General features: G+C 37.7%; 1 protein-coding gene across 2 annotated transcripts in view; it reads right to left on the bottom strand.

Moving 5' to 3' along the window:
• Positions 1 to 1,869: 1,869 nt before the first annotated feature.
• txnrd2.2 (thioredoxin reductase 2, tandem duplicate 2) overlaps positions 1,870 to 18,134 on the bottom strand; it is a 33,580-nt gene continuing 17,315 nt past the window's right edge. For both annotated transcript variants that reach the window (XM_073860644.1, XM_073860645.1), the window contains exons 13-18: positions 12,912 to 13,048; positions 12,028 to 12,123; positions 6,126 to 6,218; positions 5,615 to 5,686; positions 4,763 to 4,860; positions 1,870 to 4,651 (exon numbers count right to left, since the gene is read on the bottom strand). In XM_073860644.1, coding sequence (XP_073716745.1) covers positions 4,528 to 4,651; positions 4,763 to 4,860; positions 5,615 to 5,686; positions 6,126 to 6,218; positions 12,028 to 12,123; positions 12,912 to 13,048 — 620 coding nt within the window. In that variant the 3' untranslated portion in view covers positions 1,870 to 4,527. The remainder of the gene's footprint in view (positions 4,652 to 4,762; positions 4,861 to 5,614; positions 5,687 to 6,125; positions 6,219 to 12,027; positions 12,124 to 12,911; positions 13,049 to 18,134) is intronic.

Genomic DNA, 18,134 nt, shown 5'->3' with positions numbered 1-18,134 from the left:
TACTATCCAAAACGTGTCAGAGAGATGTTTTTGCATGCTGCTTATAAATATATCAGTGGCGATATCTCATAACATCTTTTAATAGTCACGTCACGATAAAGTAAATGATCAATGTTCACATTTAAAAGCTGCGGTGCTTACCTGCAGTTCCACGGTGTTTTCGCGTTCTGATAAAAGATATAGCTCCAGAAAAAAACGAGTGTTTATATTCCTCTTTCCAAGTGTTAATCGTCCACACGATGTGACAAGACATTTCTCCCATTAACTTTAACGTAACATCCAAAAGCGCTGATCTTTGACGGAATAATAACTTCCGATTGGGGATTCACAGACTGATTTATGAGCTAGTAAACTAATGAGACACACGGAGAGTGATTCAAAACAGCGCGTCTGTGTTTTTCCATTCAGAGATGAGCCTGCTTAGGACCTCCATTCACTAGGTGGCGGAATAATACGAAAGGTGAAGCGGTTACAGTGCCATGTCTGGCTCTCTCTCTCTCAACGGTTTTTTTTCTTCATAGGACTTTTCTTCCTGATTAAATCAGGGTTTTTTCTCCTAGAGTTTTTTTTTCAACCCCTAGGGAGTGAGCTGACATTGGCTTAACTTAGAACTCTCTTCTATCCATCACATTATTACTACGCTCACTAGCACGGTTTAATCTTAGCTACGGTTTTCTCCTGCTTTTATTTATGTAAAGCTGCTTTGAAACAATTTAACAATTGTGAAAAGCTCTATATAAGTTGAATTGAATTAAATGGTGGTACTTCTGCGAGTTTCTGCACGAGAGCACCCTCTGGCTTTTGGATGTAGAGGCATTTCACCATAATTCATTCATGTGCAAAGCAAGCATAATCGCACAATTTATCGTCACACCCCTACACAATATATTTAATATTTTCTATTTAATAAAATGCAATTATGTAAGGTCTGTGTAGAGCCGCAAAACGGACCTAAGTGGACCGTTCAGATGTTCTTGTATATGGAATGATACTAATTAAAGGTGCAATGTGTAACTTTTTGAATGATCTCTTGTCAGAAATGCAATTTGATATACATAACTATCAGTGGTGTATAAAGACCTTACATAATTAACTGTTATGTTTTTATTACCTACATCCACAGAGGGTCCGCTTACATGGAGGTCGCCATTTTGTACCGCCACGTTTCTACAGAAGCCCTTAATTGACAAACTTTTTCACTAAGTTGTCTCCAACAATGATATGTTTGTCCTGTGGCGGCTGCCGTAGCTTTTCTATGCGTTTCAAAAGTCGTGGACTGAGCCGTTAGTCCCAATTTGCAACATCACCACTAGATGCCACTAAAATTTACACACTGCACCTTTAATGTCTCCGTGTCTATTTATTGTTTAAAATGGTCCGCAAGTGTGCGTTTCATATATTTAATGCATGACCTTTCGACATGATTACGCAACACGCAAGGTCGCACTGGTGCGTCACACGCAAGACAACAAGTTATGGTTTAAAAGTACTTATTATTCTATTTTTGGCGAAAATGACCATCGTTTCGCTAGTTAAGGCCCTTATGATTCGATTGGGATCGTTTAGAGCCATTTAAAGTTGCATTGAAACTAAACTGTTGAGGTCCACTATATGGAAAATCCTGAAATGTCTTGCTAAAAAAAAAAATATATTTCTTCTGAACAATGAAAGTCATAAAAATCTTATATGACATGGAAAATTATCAAAAAAAAGTTTTTTATGAAAGCTGATTTTTTTAAATGACATTAAAGCTACTCTGACACGGTTTTAAAATAAATAGCGTCAATGCACTGTAAGTCCCTTTGGATGTCAAGCAAAAGCCTTATTACACTGTAAATGAATGCATGACATCTAAAAAAACAGAGCAGATTACAATTCATCAATTTTTAATAGTGCAAGTGTACATTTTCATAATTTATTACACACATAAATTATCCAGTACAAGCCTCTATAGCAAATAAGGCATCTCTATTTACAAAAATAAAACTGGACGCCAGGTGACATCAGACTTGCCCTCTCCAGTTTGGGCTTTTAGCGCAAGTCATCATTAGCTGGGCCCTTGAAAGTTGAACCCTGACCCTTTACTGTGTGTGCGTGTTTGTATGTGTGTGTTCACGGACTGGAGCTGCTGTCTCGATGTATGAATGACACAAATGAAGCCTCGGACTGATCACATAAATCATACAGACATTTCGTAGACCACTTTGAAAGATAAACTTGTCATAAACACAAACTTCCATATATTTGGCATCGTTGTGCAGCCCCGCCCATCAGCTGTGTGTATATATGTGAGCCTTGATACAGCAAAGCTGTTGGTGGTACTGTGTTGGGGTCAGGGGTCTTCATTCAGCACCCCGTCCCCGAGTCGAGCACACGTTACCCCCTCCCACCCATCAGCCCCGGGTACAAATAAACCTGGTAGCGCAGTGCTCCTCTCCATCACCACGGCAACCTGTCACTCCGCTCTTAAGCTCATTAATCAGAGCCAGGGCAGATTAGACTTCAAACAAAAACAAACTCCACCAGTACCCTTCTTTCCAGCACACAAGCTCACTTGTAAATCAATGGCGTTCCCAAAAATCCAGTGCGGGCCTCTTTCATTTAAACTCTTAGGTGTTTACGCAGCATGAATAGACGTATGAAATGATGCAAAATTTGGCCATGACCGCATCCTTACCATCAAGAACACAAAAAAGTACCGTAGTTTTCGCCATTTGCATACTTTCATGTTTTTCTAAAACTATATGATACACATTCTTTTATTTGGAGACATGTGGATTAATCTCTTTTTTCGTATATTTTTAAAAACGATTACAGGCCAGTCAATATTCACTTTTTTGCAAGACTTGATATCCTTCAAAAATTTGTCTTTTACTCATATTTTCACTTATATTTTACTTACCCTCAAGCCATCGTAGTTGTAAATGCCTTTCTTCTTTTAGCCAAACGATGTCTTATTAAATAATAAGTTATAATAAACAATATTCTGTCGCTTCCCAGCCCTACAACGGCAAATGGATAGTGCCCCATTTTTAAATCTCCACAAAGTGCATCCATTCATCAAAAACAAATCCATACAATAACTAAAATGTCTTCCGAGGCAAAGCGCTGGGTTCTATAAACTACGGCCAGACCCAGCGTTACAAAACTCAGCACTTTACCTCAAAAGGTAGTTAATAATGGTATTGATTAGTTTTGATGACTGGATTAAAAAATGGGGCACCATCCAATGCCATTATAAAGCAGAAAAGCGCCAGAATATTATTTAATATAACCCTGACTGCATTCGGCTGATAAAAATAAGTAATTTACAGTTAGGATGGCTTGAAGGTGAGTAACATACCGTATATGCAAATTTTAATTTTGGGTTGAACTGTTCCTTTAACATCAAATTTAACTGGTTTGAAAGTAAATAGGAAGTGTAACAGATTTCCAAATTCAACTTTTGGGAATAGTTGCCGTGTAAGTACCCTCAAAGCGGGCGGCAGCACCGTCGGCTGAAGCTATTAGCCAAATACACAAACAACAGATAAGCTAAACCTACGAAACGCAGCACGCTCGGTAAGCGTTCAATTCATCTTAAACTCAGCCGGTGATTAACTGTGACTCGTAATGACTTAATGGTTCAGACTTCATCCTTCCCATGTGTGACTAAAGATCAGTGGGAAAAGGAAGCTAACACTGCCACCTGCAGGGCACTCGCGGCACTAACAAAAGCACAAACGTCCTCTCCCGGCCTTGTGTATGTTATTACAGTGTACTCTCTGCTCCGCCTGTGCTCTTGGGATCTTCCCGAAATCCTGGACTAAACAAGCGCTCACTCTGTCCACAACCGGGCTCTGCGTTTGAGTGACACGTTGCTGGCCGAGTGTTTGTCTACGTCCCTGGGAAATGGGGTGGTGTCACCGTTGCGACGGGCCTATCCCATTCATCAGTGTCAAGGCTGGCGCATGACTAATGGACAGGAAGTACAGCCGGAGAAACAACAATATTTGCAGAATATATTTTAGAAACATTAGGCCGCTTTTTCTTACGGTTCTCATTTCAGCAAACCGTAATGGGGTCTTAATCCTGATTTATGGACGTGTTTATCTGTTCGCAGCCGCGCTTGTGGTTGGTGTTGCTCTAACCTGGATCTCTGTAGTGTAAACACGAGGACCTTATTGGATTATCTTGACCAACGGTAAAAAGCTTGCAGAAGTCTCCTGGATTTGATGTTTTACAGTTGAGGTATAGGGGTTACTTGTTAGAACCGGAATGTGATATTAAAAAGGTCAATATCTAAATGCAGACCTTCACTGTAGCAATCATATATATACAGTAGTTGTAAAATGAAATTTTGGATGAGTACTGCTGTGCTGGATGTGCATTGGTTGTGTGGTGAGAGGACTTCCAAAATTAATGAGAGCCTTCCTGTATACCTAGCATCTTGTTTCATTTTGTATCCCTGTATGACATCACAATAATCTCTCTCTCTATCTCTGTTGGTCCCGTGTGCTCGTACAATCAGGGAGGGGATGCTTAACCTCAGCAGCCCGTTACCGTGGCGTCCAGACCCGAGCGTTTGGTGATATTAAGTTTGGTCAGCTCCTCGGCACAGGTGGGATGTATCCCGACCGTATTTCTCAGATGAGCGTAGGTGAGCCCACACCTGTAGATTTAAAGACACAGACTCAGTATTCATCCATTTACAGCTGTTAGGCATATATTCACACTAAGTGTAATCTGATTTGATCTCGGGTACAAAGTATGCAAAACTTACTGGAAGCCCAGAGAAAAGCCTTGTGTGACCTCACCGGCGTTCGGCCCGGTGAAATGCAGACCCAGTACACGCTGCTCAGCTTCCCTTAAACAAACCACCTGAGAGGAAAAAAAAAGGTGTTTATGTACCTCGTATGTGTCCATTTTGTAGGGGCTGATTTGTCCCTGATAAACCAAAAACAAATGATGACCTATAACTTAATCTGGAAAAGCAGAACATTATGTAAATGTTGTAGGTTCGATTTCCAGAAAATACATATACTGATTAAGGGGCTTTGGATAAACGTGTATGCCAAATTAATAAATGCAAGTCCAAAAAGTCCAGGGTACTAAAATACTTAAAATTCAAGGACCTTTTAATGACTTTCCAGGTCCAATAACCTCAAATTCAAGGACTAAATGTGTACACATTTCAAGTGAGAGCAAGGTTTCATCGTGTTACCTTTTAAGATGCATTGTTACAGTTCCCTTTCGAGGGAACTCGCGCTGCGTCAATGCAGTGACACTTTGGGGACGCCTCCAGGGGTAAGTGCATCTGAATGTGTATATCAATTCAACCAATGGTGAGGCTTTATGACAAAGACAGGGTGATGCGGGAGACAGGAAGTATATCGCTATCTGAAATATTGCCAAAGGCAGCGTTACAGGGACGCAGGAAGTATGGCAAGGGAGATGCAGCGTCTCATTCCCTTCTCAGGGAACAACAGTTACATACGTAACCGTAAGATGTTTTCATGTGTCAAACACAACTGTGCAAAAAAGCATTTTGGTATGAATCAACATTCACATGCAGAAGATATAAGCATTTAAACCGAACAGTTTAGCACGTTGGCTAAGTTGGATGTTATGTTACCTTAATGTAGCACTGACTGGCATCTCTTAGGGCCACTGTGAACTCCAGCGGTTTGTAGAATGCATGGTACACCTGTTGTATCAGACAACACACATCGAGACACTGTGATAAACTCCTGCATCATCAAGTACTTGAGCGTGTCATTTCTGAACAAGCTGCTATTATGGTTACTGCGCTAAACATTTTTTTCCACTGAAATTCTCGATACAGAACGCGCTTAAGAGTGCACGTCCAGGTGTGCCGGCACACGGCTGTCAGGGCCAATGGGATACTTCGCTCAGATCGTCTCTCATCGACCTCTACAAGCATCAATCAGCCATCCTGCAGAGCTGTCAATCAAATCCGATTCACGCCTAAAGCCACACCCCCCCGAATGCTTTGGGTCTGAGAGCCATGCAGGTGTGCAAGTAGTGTTGCTAGTGATTCATGTTTACCATTTTGGTTTTATAACGGAAGTTGAAATTGTTATTGAAAGTACAGATCGTGTAATATAAAACACGTGGTGTTTTACCTCAATCTGGTCTTTGCCATATCTTCTTTCTGCCTCTTCTTCAGACAGACCGACAGAGCCGTACTCTAAAGGAGTGAACACTGCAGTGGCCACCTAAACACACAAGCATACAGTATAAAAATACACATGCATAACATGTTACACATTTAAAAAAATGCATTTCAACTAGATAGTAATACAAATCTATTCAAAATTGTCGACCATCTAAAGTAAAAAGATATTAAATAGTATTTATTCATATTCTTATATATGTGACCCTGGACCACAAAACCAGTAATAAGTAGCATGGGTATATTTGTAGCAATAGCCAACAATACATTGCATGGGTCAAAATGATTGATTTTATGCCCAAAATCATTAAGATAAAGTAAAATAAAGACCATGTTCCATAAAGATATTTTGTAAATTTCCTACCATAAATATATATATATATATATATATATATATATATATATATATATATATATATATATATATATATATATATATATATATATATATATATATATACAGTTGTGTTCAAAATTATTCAACCCCCCAATGCTGTTAAGGGTTTTAGGGAATTTAGTGTACATTTGTAATTGTATTCAGAATGAAATCCTACAATGACTTCTTAAAGAACCATATGCAACTAAAATGACATCAATTGGTTTTGTAATATAGTAGTAAATGTTTCTTTTGTGAATTCTTCATTGACACAATTATTCAACCCCTTAAAGAACTACCACTCTGAAGAACAGAGGTTCATTGAAGTGTTTTCAATCAGGTATTGAAAACACCTATGGATGTCAGGGAACAGCAATAAAGCCTAATAAGCACCAATTAGGCAGCTTTAAAATGACTGTGATACTCAACTCCTTCTAAACATTTACTGGTGTGGTTACAAACATGGTGAAGTCAAAAGAATGGTCCAGGAAGACAAGAGAAGAGGTGATTAATCTTCACAGGAAGGGCAATGGCCATAAAAAGATTGCAAAGATGTTAAACATACCAAGAGACACCATAGGAAGCATCATTCTCAAATTCAAGGCACAGGGCACTGTTGAAACGCTTCCTGGTCGTGGCAGAAAAAAGATGCTAACTGCGACTGCTGTGCGCTATCTGAAGCGTAGAGTGGAAAAAAGTCCCCGTGTGACTGCTGAGGAACTGAGAAAAGATTTGTCAGATGTGGGTACTGAAGTTTCTGCTCCGACAATACGGCGCACCCTGCGTACTGAAGGCCTCCATGCCAGAACTCCCAGGCGCACCCCCTTGCTGTCTCCAAAGAATAAGAAGAGTCGACTGCAGTATGCCAAAAGTCATGTGGACAAACCACAGAAGTTTTGGGATAGTGTTCTGTGGAAAATTAGAACTGTTTGGGCCCATGGATCAACGCTATGTTTGGAGGAGGAAAAACAAGGCCTATGAAGAAAAGAACACCTTGCCTACTGTGAAGCATGGTGGGGGGTCAATCATGCTTTGGGGCTGTTTTGCTTCTGCAGGTACAGGGAAACTTCAGCGTGTGCAAGGTACCATGAATTCTCTTCAGTACCAGGAGATATTGGATGACAATGTGTTGCAGTCCGTCACAAACCTGAGGCTTGGGAGACGTTGGACCTTTCAACAGGACAATGATCCCAAGCATACCTCCAAATCCACTAGAGCATGGTTGCAGAAAAAAGGCTGGAACATTTTGAAGTGGCCATCGCAGTCACCAGACTTAAATCCGATTGAGAACCTCTGGTGGGACTTAAAGAAAGCAGTTGCAGTGCGCAAGCCTAAGAATGTGACTGAACTGGAGGCTTTTGCCCATGATGAATGGGCGAAGATACCCGTAGATCGCTGCAAGACACTTGTGTCAAGCTATGCTTCACGTTTAAAAGCTGTTTTAACTGTAAAAGGATGTTGTACTAAGTACTAAGATTGAATGTCACTTGGGGGTTGAATAAAACTGATAATGATGTGAGCACAGAAAAGACATTTGTGGTTATTTCATTATAAACGTTATGTTATATTTGTCTGACCTACACATGCCTCTTTGATGTAATTGTAAGCAGGATGACTGAATGATCAAAATCAATGTCAAACCGGCCAAAACAATCAATTTCAGTTGGGGTTGAATAATTTTGAACACAACTGTATATATATATATATATATATATATATATATATATATATATTAGGGCTGTCAATAGATTAAAATATTTAATCGCAGTTAATCGCATGATTTCATGAGTTAACTCGCGATTAATCGCAAATTAATCGCACATTTTTATCTGTTCTAAATTTACCTAAATGTAACACTTTTTAAGTTTGTAATGCTCTAATCAGCATGGATTTGGATAATATATATGCTATATGCAAATGTATGTCTACAACAGCCTGTTTACATTTTCAACAGAACCATCAGCCATAGTTTTATAAATGTTTTTGCCTTTAGAAGACCTTGTTCTTTCTCCATTTCTGTTTGCTGCTGCATCATTTGTGACCTGTGCTGGCAAATTGAGTTGGGATGAGCAAATTTTCAAAAATGTGTCATTTATATTTTAACATTCTCTATTAAAAAACTTCAAAACAATTGGAACAATTGTTGGAATCTGACAAAGCATGACAGAACTTTACCTGTTAATGCAGAGCAAAAACAATATCAATATACATATATGTTTTTCTTTTATTGTTTAATTTTGACATTGAGACAGACCACTTTAAGACTGTAGGATAATGCAAGGGTTTAATATAAATGACACAACAGATACTTTTCCTTAACAGTTAACCAAACATTCACTTCAGATATAACAGATTATAGGTCATACCTGCGTGAATTCTTGTCAAAACAGATATTTTTAAACCTGTAATTTTGTGTTAGATATCTATATATATCAGGGTCACGCACTCGCGCATTTGTGTGCATGCGCTTCAGATGTCTGTGTCAGACATCGCTTTTGAGCCTTGTCACTCTTAATAACTCTTTTAACATCAATCAGATCCCGAACTTTATCTCTCTTAATAATTATTTTAACATCAAGAAAGTCCTGCGGTCTATTTTCTATAATTTCTGAATGCTTTTTAAAACGAAACTAAAAAGTGAAAGAAGACGCATCTTTGCTTTATATGGATTTGGGACGGTACACCTCACAGAAAACGTGCAGATAAAGAAAACTGCACGTGCAGAAAACGTGCATTTTAGATGTTTAAATACCATTTAGAGCATTGGATTCGCTAGACGAGAGCTTAATGTTCTTATTTTTATGAAAAGTTCCGACTCATCTAGACAGCGCCAGTCACTTGCTGCGTCTCAATTCATCCAGCTGTGGGTCAAACAGAAATTGCGTGTTGCGTTAATCGCGCGTTAATAAAATTAGTGCCGTTAAAATGAATTTGCGTTAACGCGTTATTAACGCGTTTATTTTGACAGCCCTAATATATATATATATATATATATATATATATATAATTTATTTATCATTAGTAAAATGTTTTGCTAAAGACTTTATTTATATATAAATCTTAAATCTCAATTTCATAAAATATGACTGGTTTTATGGTCCAGGGTCACATACATTCTATATATGTTACATATATTTTAATTAGTGCTGGGCAAAGATTAATCGTATAGACGGTTTCAGCAGTAACAACATAAACAAGCGGCTGTCGCGGTCCGCACGTAACTTCCGGTAAACTCCGCTAATAATAAATAACCACAAAGTACTTAAAACGTAGTTTATTTATATAACAAGCAAAAAACAACAACACTTAGATTACATAGGAAACCAAAACATTTGTTATTTTCGACGAGGCATTTGTTCAAGAGATCAGTTTAGCAACTAGTCAGACCATTAAAAAAACGAAACCGGAAGTAAAGTTCGGATCCAAACGTGTATCACGTGCGTCCAATGAAACCGTCTATACACAATAAAAGTGATTTTTTGCATAATATATGTGGGGGTACTGTGTGTAATTATTATTTCTATTTAACCACACACACATACATATATTCATTTCAGAAATGATTTATTTATATATAATTTTTTAAAATTGTTTATATCATATAGGATATATAAAAATATAAATAAACATATATATATATATATATATATATATATATATATATATATATATATATATATATATATATATATACACATGTAAATATTTCTTAAATACATATACGAATGTGTGTGTATTTATATATACACATAATAATTACACAGAGCATTTTTTTTATTTTGTATGCGATTAATCTTTGCCCAGCACTAATTTTTATATATGTGCATAGCAAGAAATCCTATAGAAGAAAGATTCCTAAAACAAAAAAATGTATACCTGTTTATTTATTTATTACTTTTTTGTTTTAATTCCATCTACTCGAATTATCATTAATGTAATAATTCATGGTATAATTTTGATTTTAATTTGTTTTTGAGAATGAATTATCCTTAATGGAATACACAATTACTTATTTATTTACTTTTTCTTAAATCAGCACTAATGAAAGAGAGGATCTATAAATCTTTGAAACAATCTCTTTTCTTCTGGTCATATGATATGACAGGTGGGCGGGCTCCGGGAAAAGATTGCAGCGATTAGCAATTAGCAACACGAACTTCGGTACTATTCGGTTACTACTGTAACACTTTACAATAAGGTTCATTAGCTAACATTAGTTAATGTATTAACTAATATGAACAAATCATGTTACACGAACTTCAAACGATCCATTCAGTTCTCGATGGACGAATTTAAGTCCTGCCATACATTTTTTATTTTACTCCATTTCACTCAAATATACAGTTTCTGTGCAAAAGTCTTAGGCCACAATCACCAGACTACTTGTTTTAATGTCCATCCATATTTATTTTTATCTATTTTATTACGATACAAACAGAAAATACAGGAAATATGCAAAAAAATAATAATAATTAGTAAGACTATGTGACCTCTCTTGCCACAAAACACATCTTGAGCGTTTTTGAGCAGAATGAAGTAAAATGTTTTTTTTTTTTATTAGAAATTAGGATTTAATTTTATTAAAGTTTAAGATCTTGCAGTTTCCTGCTATCGCTCAAGTGGAAGGGGAGTTTACCCTAAAAACTTGACACTTTAGTTTACATTTTTATACAGTTATTAATACTACATACACATTTCCTGTATTTTCTGAATGTATTATATTAAAGAGACTGAAAAACAATTAAATATGATCACTATATAACATTGCAAAAACAACAAATCTAATTCTGGCATGGTGGCCTAAGACTTTTGCACAGTACTGTACATCACCACGGGCAAAATAAGACAATTCTGTTTCATGCGACTTTAAATAAACAAACTAAAATACACATTTTTAACTACACTTAGTACATGTACTATTTTCATGCACTAATTTTGTAGCTAATATACCAATATATTAAATTTGTCTTTACTTCTTAAGATTAATTTATGAAAAACTTAATTTATTAAAATAAACTTATTTTAATCTACTTAAAAATCAATTAAAAAGTATTACTAGTATTGTATGCTTTTTCAGGTGCACTAAAGTACTACTAAAGTAGAACTTTATTTTTAATTAGTATATTTGTTGCATAACTTTACAACTTATTTATATACGTGGATGACAATATGAGTCGTTTCGAAAATCTAGTCATTTAAAGAACTTAAACATTTTTAAGAAGTTTGTAAAATGTCACTGTAAAGTGGACTATTGAAATAAAGTGTAATCCCCCATTATAATAATGAAATTTGCATAGTGTTTGGTTCTTATAACATGGAAAAAAAGAAAATCATCTATACTTTTAACTCCCTCTTGAGAATTACCCCCTAAATCCCAGCTGTGAAAGTAATACGAATATGTGAAAAAAGTGCCTAATTCCCATGCAAATACATAAGGAGAAACACAAATTGTGTATATGCGTAACAACAAACTCACGTTTTCATAATTCATGAGCTCAGTGGATTGGCCCGCCAGTCTGCGGGCCAGGAGCTTTCCGGCCCTGATGGCAGTCGGGGTCAACTCAGGACGACCCTAAAACACAGAGCGTGTTTCGGCCATGAAACATTTACACACGTACACAGATGTTTTCAATGGCAGATCCAGCCTACAAATACCAAGCAGCTTGCCGGGCGCCACATCTGAAACGGTTTAAAATGCAATTAAACACAATGCGGAGCAAATTGCGTCGTGGTTAAGTGTAAATCTAGCTGCGATTAGTCCGATCAGACGTTTCGGAGATTACCATCAACTCGATATCACACGGCTGTCAGTCACGATGATGATTACAGTGCAAAGGTGGACGGCTGCCAATCAGTGCGTTGGGGAGAAAAAAAAAATCGCTTACATGCCTACAGTAACAACACAGGAACAAGCAGCGCCGGCAGGCGAATTCTCATTTACTGACTAATGGCAACAGCAACCTGTCTGATAACTTCTGTACATCCTGCTGTCCAAGAAAACGCCTCAGGAGTTTGGCTCCGTGTACGGACGCCACCCAGACAGCCAGGTGCAGCACAACAGTGCACTTTTTTATTTCAAATTGATGTAGTAGTATAGAGTAAAAAACTCTTCACTAGTTTTGTGAAGTTACACAGCTGCTTATGAATGACAGGCAGCTGGGATATTTGATCCCGCCAGCCAGTTGTGTCGGAGATGTTACAGGTCATTGACCTTCCAGCATAATGATTGAACTGACAGACAGGAATATGCTGTAGCTTTGTTGCTTTCCAGCTGGGCTGTGCATGTGTGCGTTTGTGTGTTCCCGAATAAGCACGATTATTCCCACGTGTGTATTTCTATCAATCCTCAGCCAACCGTACCTCACCGATGTCTCCGATAGCGTAAATGTTTGGCACGGATGTTGCTTCGTCAGCGGCCACGATTATTTTCCCGGTTTCTTTGTTGATCTCCACCCCGACCTGTTCCAAATTGAGGATCCTGGTTTCGGGTGCTCGGCCTAAAGTAAAAAAAAAAACAAAGCAATGACAAGCAGAGCGATATACTGGAGGCGTGAAGGAAACTGTTCACTGTTTCTGACCACCTCAGCCTGTCGGGGGATTGCGAGGGGTGGCTTAACGCTTTAAGATTAGAGAGTAAAATCTTATCCCGAGATTACAAAAGAAAACAAATGCACAGCTTGGTAGAGAAGTGTGTGGTTTGAGTAATATGGAGACCTGGAAGCATATCCCATCAGCCACCTGGGGCCTACGGTGTCATTTCTGTCACTTCCTGTCGGAGGGCTGAGAGAGGCTGTCGACGCTCGTCCATCTCCCCCCTCCATGGAGTCTGAGACACACACAAATGCACAGACTGGCCAATCACGCCGGCTTCGTAGGTATGACAATAAACAATGTTTGCAGCAGAAGCCATGTAGATGCTATCAGCATGCAAGAACAACAAACCCTAAAGCCCCTTTTCCTGCCTCCAAGTCAGAAATAACTTCCTCCTGCTCCGCCACAAGCAGACCTGAGCCGGAGAGACGTGTGGGTATTCGTCTATCACTCCAAGTGAGTGAGGACGAGAGATTTAGAGGGAGAAAAGGAAATGCTTCACCGTAAAAAGTCACTTTTTTGGTCAAGTTTTGCTGATAGGCCGGAGACTAATTGGTTTTGGTGAAATGGTACACAAATTTGACCAGGGCTTGACATTACCACCTATGGCGGGTAAGACAGCCACTCCCACTAGACACTTTGGTGGGTTGATATTTTTTAACTCTTTCCTCGCCAGCATTTAAAAAAAAAAATGTCAGCCAGTGCCAGCATTTATGATTTTCACAAACGTTTAATGCTTTATAGAAATGTTTCTTCTTTAAATATATAAACATACAATATATTAAATAAAAGAACAGACCATCTGTTTGATTCATCCGATCTTCATTTGTTCTCTTTTTATTAACTCTCAGATATGGGTAGGTTTCTTCAAAAAAAAAAAAAAATTGAGCAAAAAAGATGAGATAATTGGATTTTTGTAAAGGGCTTTTGTTAGAGATCAGATTCAGAACGATGATCAAAACATACACAACGTTTTTACTGTTTTTGGATCAGTGGATGGTTCAGTGTTTTTTAAGTTGGGTAAAAGTGCCACCTAGTGGATAATTGCGGAAATATGGATTGCCGTAAAAACTTATGATTGGCAGGGAAGTGTTTATTCTTGATTGACAAGATAAATTGTCAATGGCGGGGAAAGAGTAAATTGTAGTTTTCTTAAGTCATGTACAATAATGAACAATGCACAGTATGACACTACAAAACTACAACTACTATAAGCACTCCTTGCACTGATTGCAATGTTGGGGTAGAGAGCTTGAGCACCGATGGATTTGCGAACGTACGGGACGCAGTCTTTGGCTCTGCAAAGCCAAAGATTTGCAATTGCATTTGCATTGAAAACACGTTCTGGGCATTTTAATTAAAGGGACTCTTTTGAAAAAAAAAAAAATGCTAATTTTCCAGCAACCCCTGAGTTAAACATCTGATTTTTACAGTTTTGGAATCCATTCAGCTGATCTCTGGGTCTGGCGCTACCACTTTTAGCATAGCTTAGCACAATTCATTGAATCTGATTAGACCATTAGCATTGTGCTCAAAGATAACCAAAGAGTTTCGATATTTTTCCTATTTAAAACTTGATTCTTCTGTAGTTACATCGTGTACTAAGACCGATGGAAAATTAAAAGTTGCGATTAGACCGATATGGCTAGGAACTATACTCTTATTCTGGCGTAATAATCAAGGATGTCGCTGCCGTAAAATGGCTGCAGCAGGCGTAGTGATATTACGCAGTGCCTGAAAATAGTCCGCTGCTATTGAAAGTTACTAAGGGGACTATTTTCGGCTGCTGCGTAATATCATTGCACCTCCTGCAGCCATGTTACAGCTGAAAAGTCCTTGATTATTACGCCAAGAGTATAGTTCCTAGCCTTATCGGTCTAAAAAAAATTTAACTTTTAATTTCCTCTCAATCTTAGTACACGTGTAACTACAGAAGAGCCAAGTTTTAAATAGGAAAAATATCAAAACTCTTTGGTTATTTTTGAGCGCGATGCTAATGGTCTAATCAGATTCAATGGATTATGCTAAGCTATGCTAAAAGTGGACCCGCCAGACCCAAAGATCAGCTGAATGGATTCCAAAACAATAAAAATCAAATGTTTAACTCATTAATAACTCATCAAATTAGCATATTTTCTAAAAAAGTGGAGTGTCCCTTTAAGAGCTCAGTACAAATCTCATAAGGTGCGTCCAGGTTTGCTCTCTCGCAGGTTTGCTCTCTCGCATCATATTAATGTACTTTTGTGCAACAATACTGCCCTCTCAACACGCAAGACGTGAACTGTTTAAAAAAAAACAATGAAGCACATGACATCATATCTTTATGGATAAGCAAACCCTTATCGTAGTCCACTGCAGACAGGTACTGTCTACTGCGCTGCTGAATGATGTACAGCACTGAAAAGGGCTTCGTTTCTGACTGGTACAAACAAGTTATCGTGTTTGTCTTTGTTTTGTAGTATAGAGATTTTTTTCTACTTTTCAGCACAGTATTAGTATTTTTTTTACTGCTGTTGTAAAAGTGTTTGTCTAGGTTTTATCTTTTCGTTAACTCTTTCCCCATCATTGACAAAGTTATTTCAATCGACTTAGGCCGGTGCATCTCTAATAATTATTTATTTAGAAATTAAAATGGCGCAAATTAATATCATGCAAATTAAAACCAGCTGCTGAACTCTTACACTGTGCTACCATTTATTTATTAATTTATTTGATTAAGGCCCAATCCCATTTCTCTGTTTTAATCCCTACCCCTTAGTTTTGCACGTTCTTGTGAGGGTAAGTGCCAATTGGGATACCCCTTACTCTCACATGAAGGTGCAAAACTAAGGGGTAGGGGTAAGGGGTAAGACAGAGAAATGGGATAGTCTTTAAGTCTAATTCAGTATGGGGTCACTTAAAATGAGAAGTGCACAAACTACATCAGCCTTCCCAGGAGTGAAAGACCGTCTTTGTTTTACACCACATTCCAACAGCCACGAAACCCTCCGAGATATCCTTTACAACCAAGAAGCGTCCTTGACTTTGGTACAAAGGCGGCCTAATAACAGTGAGAACATGCATTTTATTGGTTCATCCCAAGTACAGCTGAAACGATAATTACTGTAAACTGGTAAAAGCACGAGCATCTGCGTCAGACCGGAGCGGGGCATTCCTGCGTTACCCTTCCTGTCTCTCCTTCTGTCTGATTTGGGCTCCTGGAACTTCGCTGGGCATTGTGAAAGCTGGACACAACAACAGAGAGCCGCTGATAAGGACGAAGCCTGAGAAATCAGACCCCACGCCTGCTCTCATACACACACGGACAGCTGGCCCTGATAATGCATAAGAACAAAGCCTGGTGTTGTACAAGGAAGAACTCTCAAGGCCAACATGCTAATAGACACAACAATCTGCCTGGCAAGACTTTAATTGACTCTTATCGACTCGCGGGTCCAAACAGGAGAAAAGAAAAAAACAATAGCGCCGATTAAGGTCATTTAAATGTTTTTCTTTTATCTGGGAAAGCCCATAAACGATTTAAGTAAAAAACTGAACGATACTCAAATTTCGCAACTCTTTTATCATAAACCCGTTCCGACGCGTGTGCAGCAGGCAAGTATATGATAAGACGCACGGTGCACATGGTTCAAACGATGCAACGAACACATATTTTCACATGATGAGCAACACACGACACTCCTAGCACATATTTGGAATTTGCGCCCTTTGGAAGAGAAGTCACCAGCCGCCATGTGTGCATGTAAATGTGCTCAATAATGGAGAAACATCTGACGGTGTGTTTAAATAACAGCGTTGGGGTGGGCAATAAACCGGTGGGTATGACAAACCGGTAGAAATTAGTCAACCGGTAAAGATTTTGGACTATCATCTCTATCAAGGTTACGCGCCTACGTCACATTGCTGTGCACATGTTCACAAAAACGTAACGTTTGTACACATATTTAAGCACCGCAGTTTTAAAACAAGCACTGCAAAAAATGACTTTCTTACTTAGTAATTTTGTCCTATTTTCAGTAAACATTATCTAAAAATTGTTACATTGAGATGTATTTTCTTGATGAGGAAAATAAGTCTAGTTTTTAGACTTAAAAAAAAATTATTGAAGTGAATTTGTGCTTATAACAAGCAAAAAAGTCTGACAATGGAACAAGAAAAATTTTCTTGAATTAAGTGTTTACGAAAACAGTAGACTTATTATCCACTTACCCAATGTATAAAAAAACTGAAGCAAAAAATGATTCATTAATTTTACACTCTGTGAATGTTTTGATAGTCATTCTGAATCTGATCTCCAAAAAAATTCCTTCACAAAAATGAAATTATTTCAGGTTTTTGCTAAAAAAAAAAAAAGGAAAAAAGATTCCTATCTATATTTTTTCTCTGCTTCAAAAATATAAAAATATTCAAAAATATTTTTGAAGAAAAATGTTTATAAGCAGAGAAAAAATATATAGATAGGATGAAACTGTTCTTTTTCCTGTTTTGTTTGTTTGTTTATTGTTTGTTTGAAAGCAGAGGGTCTGTTCTTTCATTTTATGTATTTGTATGTTTATATATTTTTAGAAGAAAATTTTCCTGGAAGGCATTTTGTGAAAATTACATAAAAAGCTGGCGAGCAACAACAAAAAACAAAAAGCTGGCGGGGAATGAGTTAATAACAGAAAAAACCTTATTAAAAGAAAAAGAAAACTATCGTGATCATTATCATGATATAAAATGAATCCTATCGTGATATAAGATTTTGGTCATATCTCCCACCCTTACATCAGCGATGTACTAAAAACGTGGCCAAAACAATCCCTGGCGATGTCTACAAATGTAAAATGCATGCATATGAAGCCACAAGACATCATGACAAGGTTTTGTAGTTTAGTCAGAGACGATAACATTACTATGATAACACTATTTTAAACATTTGCATTTTCAAGCCCTCGAAGCGCATTAAATCACTGGCCAACTTACATAAAAAAGTTTTATATTATTAAAATT

Source organism: Misgurnus anguillicaudatus, chromosome 22 (genome assembly GCF_027580225.2).
Source record: "Misgurnus anguillicaudatus chromosome 22, ASM2758022v2, whole genome shotgun sequence".
Lineage (NCBI taxonomy): Eukaryota > Metazoa > Chordata > Actinopteri > Cypriniformes > Cobitidae > Misgurnus > Misgurnus anguillicaudatus.
This window is presented reverse-complemented; position numbering and strand designations above follow the sequence as displayed.